Source organism: Perca fluviatilis, chromosome 13 (genome assembly GCF_010015445.1).
Source record: "Perca fluviatilis chromosome 13, GENO_Pfluv_1.0, whole genome shotgun sequence".
NCBI lineage: Eukaryota > Metazoa > Chordata > Actinopteri > Perciformes > Percidae > Perca > Perca fluviatilis.
In genome coordinates this window covers 27,796,884-27,821,947 of record NC_053124.1, presented here as the reverse complement: position 1 = coordinate 27,821,947, position 25,064 = coordinate 27,796,884, and the positions used below count along the sequence as shown (strand labels likewise).

General features: G+C 40.7%; 1 protein-coding gene and 1 long non-coding RNA gene across 2 annotated transcripts in view; one reads left to right on the top strand and one right to left on the bottom strand.

Annotated features, from left to right (window-relative positions):
* LOC120571264 (major histocompatibility complex class I-related gene protein-like) overlaps window positions 1-25,064 on the bottom strand; it is a 60,770-nt gene that overhangs the window by 18,634 nt on the left and 17,072 nt on the right. The window contains exons 5-8 of the mRNA XM_039820121.1: window positions 4,796-5,062; window positions 1,551-1,829; window positions 621-923; window positions 31-132 (exon numbers count right to left, since the gene is read on the bottom strand). Of these exons, the coding sequence (XP_039676055.1) occupies window positions 31-132; window positions 621-923; window positions 1,551-1,829; window positions 4,796-5,062 (951 nt within the window). The remainder of the gene's footprint in view (window positions 1-30; window positions 133-620; window positions 924-1,550; window positions 1,830-4,795; window positions 5,063-25,064) is intronic.
* LOC120571271 lies at window positions 4,962-7,936 on the top strand. Its single transcript, XR_005641210.1, has 2 exons — window positions 4,962-5,054; window positions 6,836-7,936. It is a non-coding gene; the product is annotated as an uncharacterized LOC120571271 (long non-coding RNA).

Here is a 25,064-nt window from a genome sequence, read left to right as displayed (position 1 = left end):
ACAATGTTTCTATTAACCCTGGTTCCTCACCATTCTTCTTTTTATAAATGACGACTCCGCTCACAGCGATGAGGACGAGAGCGAGAACAACCCCTGCAGCAACCATGGGGATGATCATGTCAACGGGTTTCTCTGTGGAGCAGAAAACAACACAAATAGAAAGTTAGAAGGGAAGAACATCCATTTATCAACCAGACCACAGACACTGTTATGTGGTTTGTCCTGCTGCTGTTGTTGATTTAACCCTTGTGTTGTCTTCCCGTCAACCATGAAAAAAACACTTTTGTTGTCCCTATCTCAATGTTTCAGTCACTTTTTTCAAAAGTTTTGTATTTGACATTTTAGTGTTTTCTTTCGATTGTTTTGGTCACTTTCTTCAACATTTTAATCTCTTTTTCTGACTTTTTCAAACTTTTACTTTACATTAAAGGTTAAGATTAAAATATTTGCCTTGTTTATTGATTTAAACCTTAAAGTTATATATATAAAAAACTAGATGAAACTGACAACAAAACCATTTAAGGAAACAAAACTTCCAACACATACAAATACATGAACTACAGGACTGTTAGAGTAAACTAAATGTGTGTTTCCTTCCTCACGTCTGATTCCAGTCTCACCTCTGTTGGTCCTGATCTCTGCTTTGTCCAGTTTGGTGATGATGTCGTCCTCCACACCAGAGAGATGAAACACACAGTCGTACCTCCTCCAGTCTTCAGCTGGGACTGATGAAAGGTCCAGGTCAACACTCATCTGGAAGGATCCATCCGTGGTTGGGGAGGATCTCTCAGGGTTACGTCCCTCATGAAGCTCCTCTCCATCTTTCCTCCAGAACATCATGGCTCTGTCAGGGTAGAAACCTGTAGCGTGGCAGCTGACTGGAGAGGAGGGAGACTTCTGGAGGAGAGACACTGAGGGAAGATCTGCACAGTGAAGACAAAGACTTTATTATTATTTACTGGAGATTAATATTATCATTCCTGTTTGATGTAATGTATTTTAAATGAGAAAGACAGAAAGAGACAGAGAGACAAACCGAAAGAAAGAGAGAAAAAGGTGAGGAAAAGAGTGGTGATAAATGCAAAGAGGAGAGGGAGGCAGAGAGATGAAGAGAAGTGAGGACATGAGAGAAAGAGAAAATGTGTGTAAACTGTGACGCAGTGGGTCTCTGTTGTTTAATATTCATAGTAACTAGTTCAGTGCCCGTTGAAAATGTGCCTGTTTGGAACGGGCGATTACTTGGCCTGTGGTATTGCTTCTTGTAGAATTCATCAAAATCAAATTCTAGCCTACCCCAAAATTACTTACAGAAGGACCTCAAACCACTTCAAATGCAACTCCCCTGTATACCCTACTACTAACATTGCAGATTCAGAATGTAATCACAAAATATCACAATGAAAATGTGGAGTAATCAGAGCGCTTAACAGCACATATCTGCGTTAATCACCACCAGAACCGTACCGGACCGTTTGTGTAGAGATGAAGAGAGAAGAAGAAATGTTAACATTGTTGGGTCCATTAAACTCCATCAGGTCATGTGATTCTACCTGTTCTCAGCAGAGAGCTCCTCCCATAGTCCACATACTTCTTCACCCACTCAGGACAATCCTGGGTCAGGTAGTGTTTATACTGAGCTATCTCAGCTTTGTTATTGTCCCAATTGTGTTTGGTGATGACAGCCTGTGGTTTTGGAGCGATCCATGACTCTGTCTTCAGGTCAAATGCTATAAAGTCTTCTCCATCATAACCATACTGCATAAAACCATTGACTTCTCCAGTCTCATCATCCCACTCACAGCTGTACATCCACTGGTAAATGTGGACACCTGAGAGAGAGAGAGAGAGAGAGAGAGAGAGAGAGAGAGAGAGAGAGAGAGTCATTATCAATTATTTTTTTTATTAATCAATTAACCAAAACAAAAAGCAGCAACATTCTCATACTTGCATAGCATTTCTGCTTAATAAAAGACTTAAATAATTATCAAAGTTTTTGTCAATTAATTTCCTGTAATCAACTAGTAGATTATTGACTAATAGTTTGATCCCTTTCTCTGTTTATTCTGGTCCAGACCAGGGCTGAACCATTCATGGTGTTCACATAGATCAGCTAATGGTGAAGAGAGAGATGAATCACATGTTTGGTCTAATACATGTTTTATTACTCTTTTTATTATTAAATTCATCTTTTTTAGAAGATAAATGCTGATGATTCTTTACAGGAATGTCCTATTTTCAGATTTTTCATTTATCTTTTATTACTTTATTTATCTTAAAAACAAATCGTAATCGTCATAATAATATCTGACAGGAAAATTGCAATTAGATTTTTTCTCCAAATGGTTGAGCCCAGACCCACTGTGGTGGAGTAAAGTTCATCTAATCTGGAGTTCTGCTCCATATTTAGGGTTTAAACTAATCATTCTTTTCATTATTCATTCTTTCATTTATTCATCAACCAACCATTTACTTCATTTACAATATTAAACTATTCTCATATTTGCATTATATCTCTGCTTAATAAAAGACTTAAATGATTGTTTATAAAAACAATTGTCAATTAATTTATTTGACTAATAGTTTATTAGACCCAGACACACTGTGGTCCATTCAATGTAATCTGATCTGTAGTTCTGCTAAATATTTGGTGTTTAAAGCAGGGGTCTTCAACATTTTTTAAGCCAAGGACCCCTAACTTTCTGTCATATTTGCTGAAACTGACCCTATGTTCCAGTAGAACTACATGAATTATGTAAAATAAAAATAAAAACAGCTCCTCTGACACCTCCTACAGCCTGTAGTGCCATTGGCAAAATTCCACCGCTCCCGGTCGATTTTCTCCAATCAGGGCCACAGGGGGCGGGGTCTATCTGCCTGTCAATAGGCTCGTTCGAGATGAGCCAGATCTGCGCAGAATCGATCACCGGCGATCGGCGCCCAATGCATGCCGGTTAGATTTGTGTGCGACTTGGTGTCAGTACCCGATCCGTTCCACCTGCACAATCCGTTCTGCGCATGTGCAAGATGATATGTATGCCATGACGTAGGCGCAGATGATAATGCTGCGTTCATGCCACCTCGAAATAACAGGCACCGCTCCACTGGTTACGTTGTTTCTTCAGACATTACAGTAATAACAATAAAGACAAGTATTGAGTGATTGTATTTTAAATGAGCACAAGTAAAGTAGAACTGACGTAACAGCTGTTATATATGTTAACGTTTATTTTCAAGTTTTATTTTGAGGGTCTTTTAAAGTTTACATGCTGTCTCAACTAGCGGTTAGCCGAATTAGCTGTTAGCTAAACTAACGTTAGCTTAACTGTGGAGGCTAACGGCAGACCGCTGCAATCAGCTAGCGGTTAGCCAAATTAACCGTTAGCTAAACTAACGTTAGCTTCCGGTGGAGGCTAACGGCGACCCGCTATAATCACCTAGCGGTCCGCCCGAATTAACCGTTAGCTAAACTAACGTTAGCTTCCGGGGAGGCTAACGGCGACCGCTATAATCACCTAGCGGTCCGCCGAATTAACCGTTAGCTACCGCTATAATCACCTAGCGGTCCGCCGAATTAGCTATTAGCTAACTAACGTTAGCTGGAGGCTAGCGTGTGAACATCTTGCGCATGCGCAGAACGGATCGTGCAGGTGGAAGCGGTGCCGTTATTCCAAGGTGGTGGTGGAATGAACGCAGCATTAGGCTCGTTCGAGATGAACTGCGCCTTGCCTGTAAAGTAGACGAGAGCAGGCGGCAGCAGCGGGGGGCGGTGACAAAAGTCCGCTCTCAAGTCGGACAGTTTTCCAGCTGACTCCAGCAGCCTTCAGACTTAACAGGAAGTGACACAAACACTGTGGTCCGTTCGGGTCCGATTCCGATTTAATAAAATGTTATCAGACCCATATATCAGCTGCTACACAGTCTCCAGTTGTTTTTATTATGACAGAGTAGCTGTCAGAATGCTCTACATGCGATCTGTTGCTGATTTTAATTACCAACAGACTGTAGATGATCCGCAATCTGAACAGATTTAGTCTCTCTGACTTCTAAACGTAACTATCAGCCTCACTACATGTGTTCTGTACATAATAAGCCTTTAATTCAGACAAATAGCAGTTAAAATCCCTCCGATTACAAATCAATAAAAAGTTTATATAAAACGTCATCATGTTGAGTCGATTCTGAACCAATCAGCTGTTCGATCAGCTGAGAGGCCGGCGTTTCCCAGCATGCACTGGGTCCACCTGCGTCCGCCTGGCTCTTGCAGTTGGTGAAAAGCACGCTGCGCTACCTGCGTCTCAGAACTGCGGCTGCCTTGGTCTCGTGAGGTTATCGTTGCCCACGTGTGCATGACGTCAGAGCAAGTCGGGATCAAGTCGGACACAAATCTAACCGGCATGCATTGGGCGGCGATCGCCGGTGATCGATTCTGCGCAGATCTGGCTCATCTCGAACGAGCCTATTATCATCTGCGCCTACGTCATGGCATACGTGTCATCTTGCACATGCGCAGAACGGATTGTGCAGGTGGAACGGATCGGGTACTGACACGGGTACTGACACTTGATCCCGACTTGCTCTGACGTCACGCAACGATAATCTCACGAGACCAAGGCGGCCGCAGTTCTGAGACGCAGGTAGCGCAGTTGCTTTTCACCAACTGCAAGAGCCAGGCGGACGCAGGTGGACCCAGTGCATGCTGGGAAACGCGTGTGTGTGTGTTAACATATGTTTACTAAAATAGAAGGATGAAAATATAAACAATATTTTATCAGTAGAAAGTGAAACATAAACAAACCTCCAGTTTGGTTGAAGCGCTGCTTAATATTTTCAATACTGACTTTGAAGGTCTGCTGTTCATCCACCAACAGCTCAGTCTGATACTCCCAGTAGTCAGCTTTGCCTTCTGTGACTCTGCTCATCCAGTCCTGTTTGGGTTCTGTTCTCTTAGTGTTGCTGTCATAGTGAAACATCTCAACGTCATCAACCAATCCACCAATCACAAACTCTGGGAAGTTTGGGACTCCAGAAGACCCGGTGTAGAAATACTTCAGAGAGTGAGTCACTGTAAGAAAATATGAATGTAATAATGTCAGTTTTTATAGAACTAGGGATGTAACGATGCACTAAACTCACGATCTGATTCACCATTTTAAGTTCAGGAGACGATTATCTCCCGATGTGTTAACAGAACGAGCTGCAGATAAATGACTGGGAAATATTCCTTTATATAAACTACTAAACAACAGATGTGTCCTCTTATCAAAAATATAACTGAAATTGTATTTCATCTCAAATAACAAAAATATAAATAAAAATGATAAATGAAATACAAAAATAAACAATGTAATAATTAGATTTTTAAAACAAATCCCATCTCTAAATAACTAGAATAAATCTTCAAATAAAAATAAAATCTCTTCACATAAATAAAGTAAAACCACGTAGTAACGTGTGAAGTCCAAGAAGTGAAATGTAAAGTAGATGAGGACCTTTAGGACATTTAGAGAAGAATCTCAACGAGCTGTAATCTTGAGCCAGTTCTATGATCTTTAACAGATTGACGCTGCATCGTTACGTCTCTACACACTTCTAGAAATCACTCGACTATCTTATTTTCCTGCACACAGAATCCAAAAGAAGAAGATTACATTAAATACATCCTAATAATCTCTGTGGTGAAGTCAATAAATACACAAATACATTTACTTCAGAAACTCTTCACTTTAATATTTCTGATGATTTGGTCTTGAAAATGATTTTCATTCAGAAATCTAACTTGGACTAAGTCCCATATTTAGGTCCTTCAGTTGAGTTCCTGCCTTTCATTGGTAGAAAGCAGTTTGTAAAAACATGTCAGTGTGAAGTGAAACTAGTTTAGTTTCCAGTTAGTAGAGTCATTTCTTCATCAGGAAGCATCTTTAGTAGTTTACACTCCTCATCATCTGACATCACAAACCTTGGAGCACAATACAAACGCTGCATGGGATTCTGATCTTATTTTCTATATTCAACACATTAAAAACATTTTCTATTTGATGATATAAAGTCTCTTATGGTCTCTATTTGATTCTATAAATTGTGACCAATGACGACTTCTGTTCCTTCTTCTGAGGTTTTGAAAACAAGTTTGAACTAAATAGCTTTTAGATAGATAGATCGCTTTTTATTGTCATTCAACAAAATTAAAAAAGGAGTTTGAAAGCAGCATTAATATTATTATTGCACTTATTGAATGAAGGCATATAAAAAAGAAAAATATACTGTTATTGCACGTTTATAAATAAGTCCACATGAGGCCCACTGCAGGGGATTATTAAGGAGAGAGGTTTTTGAAGATAAAACTTGCAGCACTTCTCTTTATACTGTTCATAAATGGGTTTCTTTGCTCTTTTCTTACTGCTTTAATTTTTCATATTCCAGTAAGAATGGATTATACATTTTGGATGTTGTTGTTGTCAGAGGGTTTGGGAATTTTAGATGTAGGAATAGCAACCAGAAATAAATATCTGACTCAGTTTCTTATTTAAATCTTTGTTTACTTATTAACTTTAGAATTATGATTACATTTAACTCTGTCTCTGATAATCAATTATGTGTCAAAATCTTCTGAATTTGAAGATGATCTCATAAAAATGTGAACGGACACAACTTGATATTTGAGAAAGTTCTCTTTGTAGAAAGTAATAGATCTTTCTATTCCTCATGTAGTCATTGTGTTCAGTTTATATTAGTATCAGTTCTAGACAGGATTCATCTCCAGCGTTTCCTCCACCATCAGCTGATGTTTGTTCTCTCTCAGTCCTGACTCTCAGACTTTATTCTACATTATTTTCAGGATCAACGGAGTCAACTTTCTGCAGGTGTCTGGGAGTTTTGGATGGTCTGTTTCAGAATCCTCCACTGTCCTCTGCTCTCTCAATCAACACACAGATCACATTTCTGGCTGGAGCTGCACTTTACAATTCTCCACTAGTCACCTAAACATCTCTTACAAATCTGTCCCAGAATCAATAAATGAATAGATCAAATATTTAAACAACAGTAGAGCTCTGTGATGCTGGATCTTTGAGGCTGATACTGATATCAATACTTTTAGTTTGGTTTTAAAATCTGATATAACAGTCGATCTGCTTTCAAATAAATGGGCACATGACATAAATAATGAGTCTGACCCAGATCCACACTGATCAGAACATTTCCCAGTTTAAAGATCAACTTGTGCTCTCTGGTGGACAAACTATGTAATGATGACTCGTTTCTAAATGAGCTCAGACCTAGTTTACTGTTTCCTGTTATCAGCCAACATATCCACTGATACCAATATATATCTGCTATAAGATGATATCAGCTAATCATATGGATGGAGGATTTATCTTCAAGCTCAGTAAACTATATTCATGTTTCAGTTTATGGAGTCAAACTCTTGAATTATCTGATGAATGGCTTCAAATATTTAGTTTTTATGAGATGCAATTTTTATTTTATAGTGAGCAAAACAATCAGTGTAACAATCTAATGTACAAATAGCTATTCTATCTATTCTATCCTTCCCTGTTTTTCTGTGCTCACATTATGTCAAATGATTCTCTACATATTGGTTATTTATTTATTTAGCCTGTACAGGTGTGGAGATCAAATAGTGACGTCAAAATATGTATAATAATTTCTCAAAAAAACATCATGATTAATAACACTGAATTAATTTTTATTTTTATTTCAACAACGTTTCCAAAGTGGATTTATTGGACTGTGTTGCTGGGTTGCAATGGACATTGCAAATGGGATTAGCTGCTTGGAACAATGTTAGTTATAAGCGTAAGCCATTGCATATCTCAAGATTTCAAACATCTACAATCATGATTAATTCATAAATTAATGCCAACTCACTTTTAATATAAAACGCTCATGAATAAGTTAATAAAATGAAATGAAACTCTTTGTTTTAACTTGTTATTTTGTTAGTGTGTCGGACTGCTGTTCTGCGGACATGAAAACAGGTGAGGGGTGAAAAAGGTGAGAAGGATATTTCCCCTCTAGGGGGGTCCGGGGGCATGCTCCCCCGGAAGAAATTTTTAAATATTCCATATTTTAAAGCATAAATCTGATGCATTTTGAGATGCATTTTTTGCCAACCAACAGTGTAATATTTCAGTATGCATTCATTAAAGTTAATTTGACTGGCAAAACAGTTAAAGTCCTTCTGACATTACACAATAATAAAAGTCATAATTTTTAAAGACTAAAAAGTTTTGGATCCATTTTTACTCCTTCCAACCATATGTTAAATAAAGTCAATGTGGATTTACATATTGCAATAATATCATAATCCTACAATGAATCATTGTGAAAACTAAACTTTACTACTTTGACCAGGTCATCATCAAAAAAGCGAATTAGTACATGATTTTGTCCATGTTGATATTAGCTGCTTTATTTACATTTATTAAAAACGTTGCATTGTTTATTTTTTCATAGCTAGACGTCTAGACTCTGGGACGTAAATACCTGCCATGCTAATTCCAAACAAACAGCTTTGTCAAGGCAGTTTGGGCTTCAGATAGCTTTTACACAGTGGCCATCGTTGATGAAAAATCATGTTCCGCTATGAACTTGCACGTACACGTATTGTTTGTATCACGGTCGGTCAGTAAAGGCACAGTCGCAGTCGCAACGGTAGCGGCCATTGCCGGTAACGTACTCGTATGACAGAGTGCACGGAACGAAGCTTTGTGACCAGCATCTATCTAATGACTAGCAAGCACTTTCTTACCGCTGCTGCCGTCCAATGTCTTCCTTGAACATGCGCTGCAGAAGCAGCACCAGGCTCCCTCAATTTGAGGCACCAAGTGCCAAACGGCTTCCCGTCTCCACCCTTTTCCTCTTGTCCTCTATTCATGCCCAGCGCCATTTGTTTTAACTCCTTTCTCAACTAAAGCTGTATCTACATGCTCCAAGTTTGATAAACTTTGCCTCCAACTCCAACCTCCGATGGCGCCATTTTGTTGCTACAAAGGTATCGCCCAGGGACGGACTTGGGCTAAAAAACAGCCCTGGACTTTCTCTCAAATAGGCCCATCATCTGGCCATTCGCCCCGTAGCCGTGCGCGACAGACACTAGTCAGGATGTCCTGATACTATGCCACAATACTGTAGCCTATCAGACAAGGTATTCACAGCAAGTAACATCTCAAACCCAATGATGATAACTGGGGTTGTGTTTATTAATGAAGCCTCAGCCTTCAAATGAAAACAAAAAATGTACAATGCCATTACATCTGCATTGAAATTCAAATACAAATAATTAAATGTCACCGGCTACAGAAACCCCAAATTACACAGTAAACAGTGCAGTATTACTGACAACACTTTCAGAGATAAAGTAGGCTACTTGCTGTACCTGAACATGGGGATTCGATATTATGTAGGCCTAGACCAAAACTACACTGAGAGTGTTATATTTATATACTATAACTATTAAAATATAAATGTATACAACGTGTTGCTTTGTGTTAAATTATTAGCATTGAATAACCTATTTAATATTTTCTCAATGTCATATTAAACTGATATTAAGGCTGTGAAATGATGAAAATGACTAGGCCCTATCAATGTTGTCTGCAGCTTTCACAAACAACCACCAGAGGCCTGTACTACGAAGCAAGATCAACATGGCCTGGATCTCTTTCAGTAATCCAGCTTCACCTAACCTAGTAACCGCGGTCCTGCATAACCTGTAGCCTACTACGACGCTGGTTATCAACTAGTTCAGTCAACAGGGTTTCCCAATCCAGCGGCGCGCGCGTTCACATAAAAGAGGCGGTGTTTGTGCACGACCAATCGCAAACATCTACCAGAGCAGCATATTTTAAACAAGAAGAGCAAACTATAATTCTACATAAATATGAAGAACACAGACACGGTTTTACAGGGAAAACGCGATACAGTCGCTGCTTCCTAAAACAGGAAGGAAAGCTCGCAAAAAAAAAATAGCCGACGCTGTAGATGTTTAAATCACAACGCTTATTAATATCACTTCCTCATCAGTCAGGACCAAGATCTGACCATAATTACTCTTGTGCTTTCCATAAACTGCCGTTGCTTTAGCCTATATTTTCAGTTGCAACCCTGGCAGTGGGAAGCGATCGTGAGAGCAAATAAAAAATATAAAAACATTTTGCTGGGAAAAGGTCTTTAAATTTGTGCGTGACGCAGACACCCAGATATTTTATTTTATCCATGCACACTTTGAACGGCACCATATGGAGAAACGGAGATTCCTTTGCCGCTGGATTAATGGGCATCAGCTCACTTTTCTGAGTGTTTACTTTGTAACCCGAAATTTTGCCAAACTCATTCAGAAGACTAAGAACTGCGGAAAGAGATGAGGAAGGATCAGACAAGTAAAGTAACATATCATCCACATATAATGAGGTTTTATGTTCCAACCCCGCCCTTGTAATACCCTTAACATTTCCACTGTTACGCAAAGCTATGGCTAGCAGCTCGATTGAAATTGCAAAAAGTAGGGGGGACAAAGGGCACCCCTGCCTCGTCCCTCGTGTTAGTGAAAAAGATAGTGATATATTATTATTAGTGCGTACCGCCGCTGACGGTGAGCTATATAGAATTTTGACCCAGGATAAAAACTTTGGCCCAAATCCGAATTTCTCAAGCATATGGAATAAATAGTCCCACTCCACCCGATCAAAAGCCTTTTCGGCATCTAAAGATATAACAACTTCTGGATGGTTGGCTGGAGAGGGACCGTAAATGATGTTATACAGACGGCGGATATTAAAGGAAGCCTGCCGATTCTTTATGAAACCCGTCTGGTCCTGTGAGATTATAGTTGGGAGAACTGTTTCGAGACGGCGAGCAACAATTTTTGCAAGGATTTTGCTGTCTACATTAAGTAAAGAGAGAGGGGGGTAGGAACCACATTCCTGTTTGTTTTTGCTAAATGTTTTAACTTTTATGAGCGCATCTCTCTCTCTCTCTCTCTCTCTCTCTCTCTCTCTCTCTCTCTCTCTCTGCACCGAGCTCCGCCTGATCTTCTAAGAATGGTGACGCCGTTATCAATCGACCTATTGATACAGGGCTCCAGACTAACTTTTTTCACTAGGAGTACAGCGGCCCCCTACTGAAAGTTTTAGGGGCGCAACCAGAAAATGTAGGGGCACACACTGTAAATCAACATGCTAACCAAATATTCACATTTCTACTAATTTCCACTGTATTACTAATAAATACTTTGATAATAGATTCAGAAATTACAATGTGCCGTTTCAAATTCAGTGTCACTTTTGAAGATGTAACGTAGAAGGCACCATTGCTGTCATGACAGTAAACAAAATATTTAAAACTATGCCAGCTCTGGTGTACAACTACAATGAATTCACCTTAAAGATGAACTGAAATAATCTGCATTGATAATGTGTTGGTTATGACAAATAAAAATGAATTACACTAAAAATTTTAATTAAAAAAAATCAATATAGCTTTTTTTAAGCAACACAAAAATTACGTTTGTTAGTATTAGAACACTGACAATTTCGATGACGTCACTGGCATGGTAGGACCTGCGAAGGTATATAGGTTACAGTGGAGCATGGACATGAAAATGAGTAATTTTAATGGCATAGGTTACGTATTTGAGCCTGTGTGGGACAGGCCTGCAGTGTCTGACTACCACCACATGGAGGATGACCAGTCCATGGTTTCAGGCTCCACCTACAGTACAGGATCGTGTGGGGGGAAGTGACTGGTGTGTGTGTGGGCGCTGCCGGAGCATGGACACGGCAACTGAATCCATCTGTGATTGGACGAATTCATCCAATGGGATCGCTTGTTAAGTTACCTGCACGCAAAATGTTAAAACCAAAATAAATAAAGTTTGAAAAAAGAAAAAAAAAGTTCGCTGCACGTAGGAGAGTCACCCCAGGTTGACCATAGATGCACGGAGGATTCACGAGTTTTGCCGTTTACGTTAGGCTAGTGTAGAGTTGGCAGATGTTTTCCTTGTGGTCGTTGATGGATATTACACAAATGGATACTGCACAGATACCTCTTACGAAGGAACTAGCAGCTTTTTCTGCGAGTTGAACTCCCTCTGCATCAACGATGTGCCCTGAGGCGGTGGACATCAGCTAGCATCAGGGTGAGTAGAAAGGGACATTGGAGTCTGTTTACAGACCTGCTGTGGTTTAGTTAGCAGCTAGTAACGCATTATTATTGATCTGTGATATCGTCGGAGTCAGGATTTATTCATACAGTCTATGGTCGGAGTGCTAGCTTGTGGAGTTTGACATAAATGTTTCCAACGTGTTTAGCTGCTAGCCCTTTCCCTAGGTTGGAGCGTGTGGTATCTAGCTTGGTTTTGTGACCCACTTTTTTAATGAACGGCCAAGTGTGTCAGTCTCATTTTTGTTGAACGCTATTTTTTGTGTGTGTAAGTGAATATGTACGTGTTTTGTGTATGTGACAACAACGTTACATCCAGCCCTTTGCCTAGTAGACTAGCTAGCATGCTGGATAACAGCTAAACATACCTCTCTGTCCTCTCTGGCCTGATGGGAGCGTTTCAGCGCCCTGTCTCTGCGGCAGATAGCATCGCTGGTGTTGGTACTTGCCTTTGGTCTATCGGTCGGCCCTGTACTGTAGCCTGAAAAGTTGATCTTTGAGGGTATGGCCTCAGGTTTCAGTCTGTTGGACTTAACCCTCACCAGTGACCCTGTTGTATCAAATGTACAGCTCTCTCAACAGTCTGTCGCTAAAAAATGGTCGCTACAGACTCTAAATCCAGGGGCCGTCGGAGGGCTAGCCAGTTTTAAGGCAGCTAGCTATGAGTTTAGGACTGGCTTCCTTGTCAAAGGTAGCCTGTGGAAATGTATCATAACCCCAGCTGCCTTAGCCCTATAAAATTCATTACTGCAGCCAGGGGTAATACAGTATGAACCCCCCTAAACCTGTTGGTTGCCGTTTCCTCAGCCATGTCCGTTAGCCTCTGACTGTTTACATTCCATGGCTGCTTACCATGCCAGTGACGTAGCAGGTTGTGGAATTCCAACATGGCGGCGCCCATGTAACAACAACAACACTTTCAATGTACCATTTTACCCCTTTTAACAAATTCAGCCATTTTAATCATTGTACCAACGAGAAGAAATAAAATACATCTGTTATATCACCTTTAATCAAATTCCAGTTCAGTTCATCTTTAAAATTAAACATGTATTGTTTAGGCTATCTGAACCAATATTGGTACAAATACCTGAAATTATGGTAACTTTTTCGGTACTTTCCCTCTGTAATTACAAAACAATTATTTCAGTTGTAAAAATAATTCCAAACCTATTTATCCTATGTACTTAGAACATTATGTTATTTTATTGTTACACTCTAAAGGAATTAAACAAAAATAAAAATAAAACCCTCCCTCTCTCCTCCCAAACCCATCCCTACAACCTATTAAATTGAATAATTATTAATTTCTTACTCACTGTAACTTGTTTAGCCTGTTGTATTTTCATCATGACAGTTTTTAATTGCTCTTTAATGTTTCATGTAAAGCACTTTGAATTGCCTTGTTGCTGAAAGGAGCTGTAGAAATAAAGTTGCCTTACAACCTCAGCCTGTCAGTCAGGCACCAGGGCACAGTTGCACACTGTTGTGCCTGCTGCTTGTCTCAGAGGAAGTGTAACGTCAACAGCACCGTGACTGTTTTTAATATCATAAAGCAGCAAACGCTGTCTGTGTGAAGTTTTTAAAAACTGTAACCATACTTGAAACCACTTTATCGGCATCACTCACTGTGACTTCAACAAAACAGACGACGTAGTTTGCGCCGATCGCACCTCTGCGTGTGTGTGCGAGTGTGTGTGTTTGTGTCGGAGCATCGCTCTCTGTCAATTTTCAGAGAGGACAGATAAGCTTGCGCTTACGCGCTCAGGTACCGAAATTTCGACATTTAACATGTAAAAAACGGGGGCAAATTTGCTGGTCGCACAGTGTGCGACTGGATGTAAAATTCAGTCGCACACTCTCAAATTTTGGTCGCAAAATGCGACCATTTGGTCGCAGTCTGGAGCCCTGTGATTGGTCAGTAGGCGGTGCTTTTACACCGGTTGATCTCTGATCTCCGACTTAACCTGCTCCCGACCAGGTTAGGTGTTCAGCGTGACTTACCACGGCGATTGAACCCGATAACAACTGATCCACCTTCGTAGTACAGAAAATCCTGGGTTGAACCTGAAGTTAGCTCGTTAATGCCAAATCCTGCTTGGTAGTACAGGCCTCGGGTCTTTGCCAGTTCCACAATAGTAAACGCAGATATGAAAGACAAGGAAAAACTGCACTCTGATGGAAGACAGACAGAAAGTGCAAGCTAGGATATTTATGGTTAAACTTTTGGTTACATTTGGTGAATTATTTAGCCCCATTCCCTGTTAGTTAGCACGTTTAGAGTGGTACCAATGCATGCCTGATGTTTTCCCGTTTAATTTAATACCATAGTCTTCATCCTATAGCAGCAAAACTGAGCTCAATACCTCTCATCAATCTCAATAATCTCTCATATACAACGGAGTGAAATTGCGGTCAACCCACGATTCATTTCTAACGCGTTTAATGTTTCAAATTAACCTAATAGAAATTATTTACACGTTAAGTTTGACAGCACTAAATGGCACGATCATTTTCATAATCATGATGCACATGCTCATGTTGAGCTGACTATGCAATTCGCTAAGATAGGGATAAAGGCAGCCTATAATATTTCCTGCTCCTGGCACTTAGCAGTATTGCTGATGTGAAATTAACTCACGTCAAAGCCGGTCTACGGAAAGTCTTTGCTCATGTCTAGGCCGACTCTTCTTCTTCAGTTTTATTTTTACACGTAGTATATAAGTGATTGTATTTGCGTCCCTGCTGTTGGCTGTTAATATCGCTTTATTAGACTTTTTTTTTGCCGACGGCGGTCGGTTGGACAGCCGTTCTGGACTTTTCCAGAACGCACAGATTGTCAGTCCGTCCCTGGTGGTATCACCTCCTGTAAGCATTACACTGACCGCCATTTATTTTTATGTCACTTGACAGCGAATAACTTTACATCTGAAGCATTTAAAGACTGTATTTGTCCATTGTTTAGTTCTAAAGAAACACGACAATGTATAAAAGGCTCCATTACCTTGTACCTCACGTTATGGCTCCGTAGCAGACGCTTTTATAAAAATAGGCTAACGATTGTGTCACACAGTAGAGGAATTACCGTATAGTACAGGAAAAGCTCGCAGGCAGTTTCGACTTACATTAGCTGTTTAGGTTTAATTACTAATGTTAACTAGCATGTTAGTGATCAATAATTAGCCTGTGCTTATGTTATCTCCTTACATATACCTACGCTCTCCGTCTCTGTAAGATTGGGAATGATTGAGATTTCTCTTGGCACAGATACCAGAAGACTTCACACTTTCAGACACGTTGCTCACGTCACATTTACGTTGTCTTTCTCAGTTGGAGGATGCGCAGTAAAGCAAGAGATCACCGGAAAAGTGCTTCTAATAGCCTTCACTGGTCTCCGTCCAGAGCAACGGGGTCTATTGGTCCATTATGTCAATGGTTACCACCACTTCAGAACTCGAAACTCCTATGGAGCCATTTTGATGCTACAAAGCGATCACCTTCCGTTAGCATTCCACTGACTGCCATTCATTTTGACGTCACTTGACAGCGAATAACTTTACATCTGAAGCGTTTAAAGACTCTATTACTATTTGTCCATTGTTTAGTTCTAAAGAAACACAACAATGTATAAAAGGCTCCATTACCTTGTAGGCTACCTCACGTTATGGCTCCGTAGCAGACGTTTTTGTAAAAATAGGGTAACGATTGTGTCACATAGTGACTTACCGTATAGGAATTACCGTATAGTACAGGATAGGCTTGCAGGCAGTTTCGACTTACATGAGCTGTTTATGTTTAATTACTAATGTTAACTATCATTTTAGTTAGCAATAATTAGTCTGTGCCTATGTTATCTCCTTACATATACCTACGCTCTCCGTCTCTGTAAGATTGGGAAATGGTTGAGATTTCTCTTGGCACAGCTACCAGAAGACTTACAACTTTCAGACACGTTGCTCACGTCACATTTCATGGCTTCAAAACGGCGAATTTCGCCGAAAGGTTAACAATTTTCATGTCTGGGAGTCATGCTGCCATTTTAACATTAAGATCGATCAGACAGTTTCAGTCTTAATACTCAATTAATACTTAATATTAATTAATACTTAATACTCCCAATGAAAATTGGGAGGATATATAGCCTACATTTCTGCCCTTTTCAGAAGGCTATCGGCATCCTTTAATACCCTGACCTGTATTGCCAAAAATCAGTGACTACCTAACAGATGTACAGGGATCAATCAGAGAGAGTTGCAGAGACAGGATTTACTAACGTGAACTTAAAGATAATGGGTTTGTTTGGGTTTTGTCTTTTTATTTAAGCTATTTTTATAATCTGCAAAGAAGTCCTGCTGGAACTATCAAAGACTATCAAAAGAAGTAGGCTAAAGACATACAGCATTTGTTCTTTCACAATCAACCAACTTAAAAAGAAGAAAAAAAAGTCTTAAATGACCTGCTGCGGCGTCATGTATGAGTCCCAGGAGGAGCAGAACAAGATCGGTCTTCATTGTGAGCTGTCGCTTCTGAACCTTTGATAGACGTATTAACAACTTGTTGTATGTTTGTTTATCCAGAGAAACAGACACCGTCCTAACAGCTCGAGCACCAGGGTCAACGTCTCTTGTATCTCTGTGAAACTGACCCACTGAGGTTATGAACGAAAGAGAAAGTAAATGATGTTATTTCAGCCTGTGTGAGAGGAGGGGGAGACATGCAGGACTTCATTGTTTTTGTTTAGTTTATTACAATCCTCATAGATACACAACGTAGCTTACATAACAGTGAAAAAAGAAAGAAAAATGGGTTGTCTTAAGGGGAGACTCCCCAGGCAAAACCATAATTTTTCAATTTTGAGTTTTTGGGTTATTTTGCTTCCATATCATGTCTTCTTTCAGACTATTGGAAAAAAACATACAGAATACACATTTAGGTGTCTATTTTACTACACTTTGTCTATTTGCACCTGCAAATTTCTCCTTAATTCACCAAAAGTTAGCATTAAATAATGCCTCATTTGCATATTTAAACATAACATTTCAGAAAACTTGTAATACAAAAATATATGTCTCAATGTAAGTAATTAAGTGGGGGAGTTTCATGTTGACATCTGTTACTTCATTATTTTGTCCTATTCACCTGGGGTGTCTCCCCTTATCTTGTTTATAATCTAATATTAATAATAATTGGGTGAGGCTATTTGCACCCCGGGTACAATTAGCAGTGTATGCTATTCGTACCCTGGTGCAATTAGAAATGAATGCTATTCGTACCCCGCCGGTGCACACAGCAATGTGTTCTATTAATACCCCATCAAATATCAATGTATGCTATTTGCCCCCCTGTGCATTTACAGTACCTTGGCATATATTTACACACATTTATCCATACTACTCATGTATTCATTTACATCTGACATTCTTTGCCTAACCATAACCAATCCCACTCTTCTTGCCTAAACCTAACCAACCCAACCAGAGCCTACCACCCTGCAAAAAAATAAATAAATTCGCGTTCGCGGGCCCTGACTTGCGCAATGGCATGCAAATGATCTAATCCAAAATGAATAAAAGAAGATCACCTCACCGGGGAATCAAACTCCAGACTCCAAGGCCAAAGCTCAGTGTTCTAACCACTAGATGTTGTACAACTGTTTACCACTTGGTGTCTTTAAAGGCCGGGACACATATAGCCGACGGGCGACCGTTGACAGAAAACGCCGTCGATATGATCAGTCGTGACCCCGCGGTCCAAAAAACTGCCACAGAAAAGACCAAAAAGACGAGAGGAGACGAGACGTAGCCTAATACATCTGCATAACAGCAGGTGGCGCTAATCTGTAATGTTGCCCAAGAAATGAAAACCGGCAGCTGATTGGACGAACGCGTCACATGGGTTTGTTTTCTGTCAGTACCCGATCCGTTCCACCGGCACAATCCGTTCTGCGCATGCGCAAGATGTTCACGCATGCGCTGTGGTACGAGGATTTACGACACTACCCAATCTGTTCCCACGCTAGCTAACGTTAGTTTAGCTAATAGCTAATTCGGCGGACCGCTAGCTAGGTGATTATAGCGGTCTGCCTCCACCGGGAAGCTAACGTTAGTTTAGCTAACGGTTAATTTGGCTAACCGCTAGCTGATTGTAGCGGTCTGCCGTTAGCCTTCACAGTTAGGCTAACGTTAGTTTAGCTAACAGCTAATTCGGCTAACCGCTAGCTGAGACAGCATGTAAACTTTAAAAGACCCTCAAAATAAAACTTGAAAATAAACGTTAACATATATAACAGCTGTTACGTCAGTTCTACTTGTGCTCATTTAAAGTACAATCACTCAATACTTGTCTTTATTGTTATAACTGTAAAGTCTTAATTTAGCTGTAGCCTGCTTTTCCCATTATGTTTGACTTAACGTTATTTTAGACTGAGTCTAGCTGTCCGTTCTGCCTGTACGATCCGTTCTGCGCATGCGTTGTTTTAGACTGAAGGCTGTCGGCTAACTGTTAGCCGAATTAGCTGTTAGCTATCCCGGTGGAGGCTAGCGTGGAACAGATCGGGCAGGTCGTAAAACAGTATTATCATCTGCGCATACGTCATGGCATACGTGTCATCTTGCACATGCGCAGAACGGATTGTGCCGGTGGAACGGATCGGGTACTGACATTTTCTCCGGATATTGAGAGCCAGACTGTCATGGCGGCCGTTCAGAATACGATCTCATATTGTACTAAAATAGTTAACTGAAACACGTTTCTGAAAACATTTCAAGCGAGAAATAGGCCATGCAGTAGCTGAATCTGTCTTCATTTCAGCCCAACAAAGGTCAGTTTAAAAGATTTTTATCAGATTTTGAGAGACTGTAGTCACCTCATTGCGCTCGTCATTTCCTGGTGCGTCCCGATTTCTCTGCCGCCAACCGAACATGTCAGGTCGGCCAAAATGAACGCCTGTATACAAAAGAAATAGGTACTAACTAACAAACGGTTGTATGCTTTCACTGAAGACAGAAAGAGCAACTGTAGTATCCATTTTCCACTAGAAATTCAATTGTTATAAACTTTAGAGACAAAACTTTCCTAATATGCCAGTTTCTGCGGTCATGGAAGATGAACGTCCGCCATGATTTCGGTGCACGCGAGCAACGCATTGACATCAAGCCCCCAGGAGGAGCGCTAAGGGCCGTTACAGAGTCAACGCATCGTCCGCAAGGCAACGCATCGCTACGCTTCGGGCCGCCATTATGCGTCGATGCGTAGCCAAATGTGTCGTCCCAGTTTTTGATAAGCGACGCGCCGATGCGCACAATACTATGCGTTGTCGGTGGGGGCGACACTGCACGTATTGTACATTAAAAATATTGAATCAACATATCTGTGCAATTTCATCAAACATAGGACTACTGAGTCACACTTTTCGGTATGTATCAACGTTGTGTGTAGTCTATGCTGTGTGCCCTCCTCAAGAGGCGAGAGAGAGACCCAAATGTATGTATATATTTTTTAAACCTGCTAAGCCATGTTTAAGCGACCTTGTATCAATGTATTGGTCAGTGCTACCCAATCGTAGCATACTGTACTGGTGGGGTAACACGCCAGCCTCTGATAAAAAGAAATCAGCCAGCCAGCTGCTCCCTGACAAGAGCCACTCTCCGGGAGGGGTCCTCTGCTCTTCGCACACCGAATACCGTGGGACGCTCGACCCTGTTAGCGTAGGCGGTGTATTGCATTTCACGCATCGGCCATGACGCTTGGGTCTACTTGCGTCCGCTGCTTAGACTATGAAAGGGAGCGCGTCGCTCGCGTTGCTTGTTCGCGTTGCTTGTTCGCGTTGCTTGTTCGCGTTGCTTGTTCGCGTTGCTTGTTCGCGTTGACTCTGTAACGGCCCTAAGTCTATATGCCAACATGGGCTTAGCGTATAACGGTGGTACTGCACCCCATGGCCCAGAAAGACTTTTCACATAGACATTACATGGCGAAAGAAACGTCTATATTTCAGCGGATAATTTGTTTCGGGGTATATCAACCTACCAGCCCGAACACTGAAAGGGTCATTGTTTAAAACGTTACGTTTTCAACATTTTTAACATTCACTAGAAGCGAATACAGAATTATTAAATTTGAAATGATGAACGCACATAATGGACGCGAGCAGACCCACGGGACTGCGCACGTCCGCTCACATGACTGTTCTCCCGAGCTCATGTAGCTAGCTGTAATAATGGATATAGCTAATGGTTGTAATTCACCATGTGTTCTATTAATACGTCCACGGTATTATCTTATGAAGTTATGATACATCCAAGGGATGTATGTATGTTGTAAAGCCTGTTCAACACATTCTCACACCCAACTCTTAAAATAAGGACGTTCGGTCAGGAGCCTCTCTCGTTCTTATTTGACGTTAAAAGTCTCCTTTAGCGTCTCATATAAACGTGCTCGGTCACCACTATTGCCGTCCCTTTTTCGGAGAAAAACAACGGGGAAAGGAGGCCTCAAAAGCCGGGAAACACACCGCGGGTGAAGCGCGACAATAACGGAATCGCGGAGGTTGGGTTTAGGAGAAAAACAACGGGGAAAGGACGCCTCAAAAGCCGGGAAACACACGCCGGAGACGGGGAAACAAAACGCCATAGACGGGGGAAACAAAAGAAAAACAACGGAGAAAGGACGACTCAAAAGCCGGGAAACACACGCCGGAGATGGGGAAACAAAACGCCAAACGCGGGGCGCGAACCCGAGTCTCCTGAGTGAAAGTCCGATGTTTTACCCATCCGCCACCCCAACCACCGTCCTTACTCAGCAATTTCCCATTACATACCACTCACTAAATCTCATCCAACTGCGGCTCTCCCCAGTACGTTACACAAATACGCCGAAGGGTGCCTTTTTCGTTGCATCACACGCTGAAGGACACTGACCAAACGTACTTATTTTGAGAGTTCGGAATGAGAAAGGGCACGTGGATTTATACCATGGTCTGGGTGAATACTCGATTCTGATTGGCTGCAGGGTGTCCATTAAAAAGTGATATAGGACACCTACTAAAGGAGTTCGGTGAAACTGACTGTTTACTGTTCTATATTAATGCGCTACATTAAATCAAAAAGGAAATGTGGATTTATTATTTCCAAATCGTCCTCTGAACACCACAGGATGGCGCTAAAACACACAGGATGCAAGAAGTAAGCTATATACTGGCCCTCTGGACTGACTTTGTTTCACAGCGAATAACGTTATCTCACATCCCTTTCACTGTTCAGCTCGCTGCTTCAGGCTGCGCCGCTCCAGCCGACAGTAACGTTACACATCGCGGATCTAATTCTTCGTAAAAGTCGTTACATTGTTTTAGGGACAATGACATGGCTGGATAGCTAGCTTGTCTTGTTGTTCAACATACTGTCAAATAATTTTTACTGATTGCCAACCGTACACAATGTTATTGACTTTGGATCTTGCTAGCATAGCGTTAGCTTTCTGGCTCGTAGCTAAACTGAAGGGTTCTATCAGCTGAGCGGACTATATAAATATCTCCGGTTGCTAAGGGAGGCAAGTCGTATCTAAGTCGTATATAAGCGGGTTAATGCCCTTCGAGGTGTCCATTGTCAGGTATTAATGGACTTCGGCGTCGGACGGAATGATTAATCTCCTTGGTTGTCTAGCTAAATACATCTATCGTTTCTTTAGCTAAGCATGTAAACGATCGGGAACAAAGAGAACCCAATGTTTAACGTTGTTACATGTTGCTACCATTGACATATGGTTGCTACGACAACACAAACAAATTGTTGCTAGTGCGCGTGTCCACCGTGACGTCATGGGCCAAGAATGCGGAAAAGCCAAGCTCGATATTTCTTTTTAGGGCCCGAGCACGAAAGTGCAAGGCCCACTGAAAGTTCGAAGGAACCTATTGTTTTTCATCAGATTATTATTTTTCCGAGTCCTTTGTCGCATTTTTGAGGGCGTTAGCATGCACGAAAACTCACCTGTCACAACTGGTGAAAATCGCAAAGTTCTGTAGTGATTGGCCGTCGGGTGTTGCCAGGGGGTTCCATAGCGCCCCCTAACGTGCGCCTTAATTCCGAAAAAAGTAAGAAGTTAATATACCAACTTTTGAGGGAACATAGGTCTCATCTTGAACTCCATGGAGCTATTTTTAGAAAAAATTTCAAAATTCAAAAATTTCCAAAATCTTGGTTTTCGTGTAAAAATCTTCATTATACGAACACTTGTTTGAGGACTTTAGGATGCACGAAAACTCTATAACTTTTGCAGCCATGTGCAGAATATTAAACTCTTTCATCTGAATTCACATTTAGGCTTGGGAGTGGTACGGTTGCTCTATAGCGCCCCCTAATTGGTTTTAGCCCTTGGGCACATTTTTAACGGCCTCAATATATACGAAAACTCACAAAAGTTGGCACCCACATAAACACCTGGGGGCTTTGCGAGACTGTACAGCGATTTGGCCCATACCTGTAAGCGGGCTCCATAGCGCCCCCTAATGCGTAGAAGGCCTTAACTTGGACATAGTTGCTCCGATCTTCGCCAGATTTAATACCCATATTGCTCTAATCATTGCAGACATATTTCCCATTTACATTCATTAGCTCCGCCCAACCGGAAGGCGGCCATTTTTAATTAGGCATTTTTCAGGTGTTTTACATTCTTTCGAACTTGTCCTAGGCCGTGTTTTCAATCTTCTTGAATCTTTGCAGGTAGTATCTGTTGACCGTCATGACAAAAAGTTATCCAGAGAATTTTGATAGTTGAAAAAATGCGCATGTTATAGAAACTTCCTGTCTAAACAGGAAGTTGCATTATCTTGGCAACAATTATTCCGATTGGCCCGAAACTTGACAAGGTCGTTTCTCATGGTAGAATTTGCATCTCTGCCAAACTTGGCGGCAATCGGCCATTAGATGGCGCTGTTTTAATTTTGTTTAATTTATCCGCAAAATATTGATATATGGGAAACCTACTCTGTCTAACTACTCCTGAGGCGCGAGTCCGATCGGCACAAAAACTTGCATACAGACTCGGAGGACCCTCGTGACAAAGAGTTATCAAAAGAATTGTGATAGCTAAAACAATGTGCAAGTTATGTAGAACCAACTTCCTGTAGGTGGGTGTGGAAATAGGAATGGCTGTATCTTGCCAATGGCTATTCCGATGGACACAAAACTTAAAACTGTTGTTCCTCATGTGCCAATGAGGCTGTCTGCCAAATATGGCGTCAATTGGCCTTTAGATGGCGCGGTTTTAATTTCTGTAATTAATTAGCAAATTCGCTTTGAGCAAAACCTCCTTTTTTAACTCCTCCAAGAGCGTGAGTCTCATCTGCACAAAAATGTGCACGTAGACTCGGTGGACCCTCATGACAAAAACATATCAAAAGAATTTTGATAGCTGACACAATGCGCAAGTTACAGAGGACCAACTTCCTGCAGGGGGCTGTCGAAACAGGAAGTTGCGTATCTTACCAAAACTTATTCCGATTGCCACCAAGCACGACAAAGTTGTTCCGCATAGGGGCTTGACCATCCAAGCCAAATTTAGAGTGAATCGGCCATTAGATGGCGCTGTTAGAATTTTTTTTATTAATTATTCACATTGCGATATATGGGAAACCTACTTTGTCTAACTCCTCCTGGGCCGTGAGTCCAATCTGCACGAAAACTTGGATATAGACTCGATGGACCCCGCTCAGCTGATAGAACCCTTCAGTTTAGCTACGAGCCAGAAAGCTGCTAAGTCATGCGCTTCATTTTTCATAAACATTCCAAAAATTATATTTTCCTTTTGTAAATACAGGCAAATCTTCAAATTTAGGAAATAACCAGTAATGCAAATCCTCCCAGAAGGTATAAGCAAATTTACATTCATAAAACAGATGTTCTGTTGTTTCAATCTGATCAGCACAAAACGAGCAGCAGTTCACATCAAATCCGAATCGACATCTTAAAAATTCTCTAGATGGGTACAGTCCATTAAAAATTTTAAAATGCATGTCCTTTGCTTTTGGTGCAACTGGAAATTTAAGAAATCTTGTTCTTAACATTTTAACTTCAGTACTGGAAAAATATTGAAAAATTTAAATTTTATTTGAAGAATAAGGATATAATTCTTTCACAAAGGCTTTCCGAATTGTAATATTGGGTACATTTATGTGAGTAAGAGAAACTCCATTCACCAAAAGCATAGGAAGACATGGGGTAACAATACTTTGAGAAGCGTTGAAAGACATCTGGATTATAGCTTGTGGTATTGCTTTGATAATGTTATCGTACTGTTTTTTGTCAAATAAATCGAATTTGGAACAGAGAGTCTCAAAAGACATAATGACTCCGGTGTTGTCTAAAATATGCATTACAGACCATATACCTTTCTCCCACCAATTATAGTAAAATAAAGACTTATTCCTAAATAGCACACATCTACAGTTCCACAAAAGGAATGTTATGAGGACTGAAATTATGTTTGTAGATCATTTTCCAGTAAAGTAAAACCTGTTGATGAAACGCTGATAACTTAACAGGGAGTTTTTTAAAGTCATAATCAAATCTAAGGAGGAGATTGACGCCTCCTAATTTTTTTTAAATTTGTCTGGGAATATGAAACCAAAAACTATTTTCATTTTTTAAAAAGGATCTTAGCCAATTAATTTTAATAGTACCATTAATACACTCAATGACTACGTTTACAAGCTGTCAATTTTCGGGTTATGGTCGGGTTAAGGTCACTATTCGGGTTTCTGAAACATTCAGAATAACCCGTTTACATGTGTGAGCAGAGAGAGTTACTCCTGTATACATGGCATTTGTAATCAAATGGCAATATCCCGACATAAACGGCGACGTCTGGACGTAGCCTACGGACAACCTTAAGAT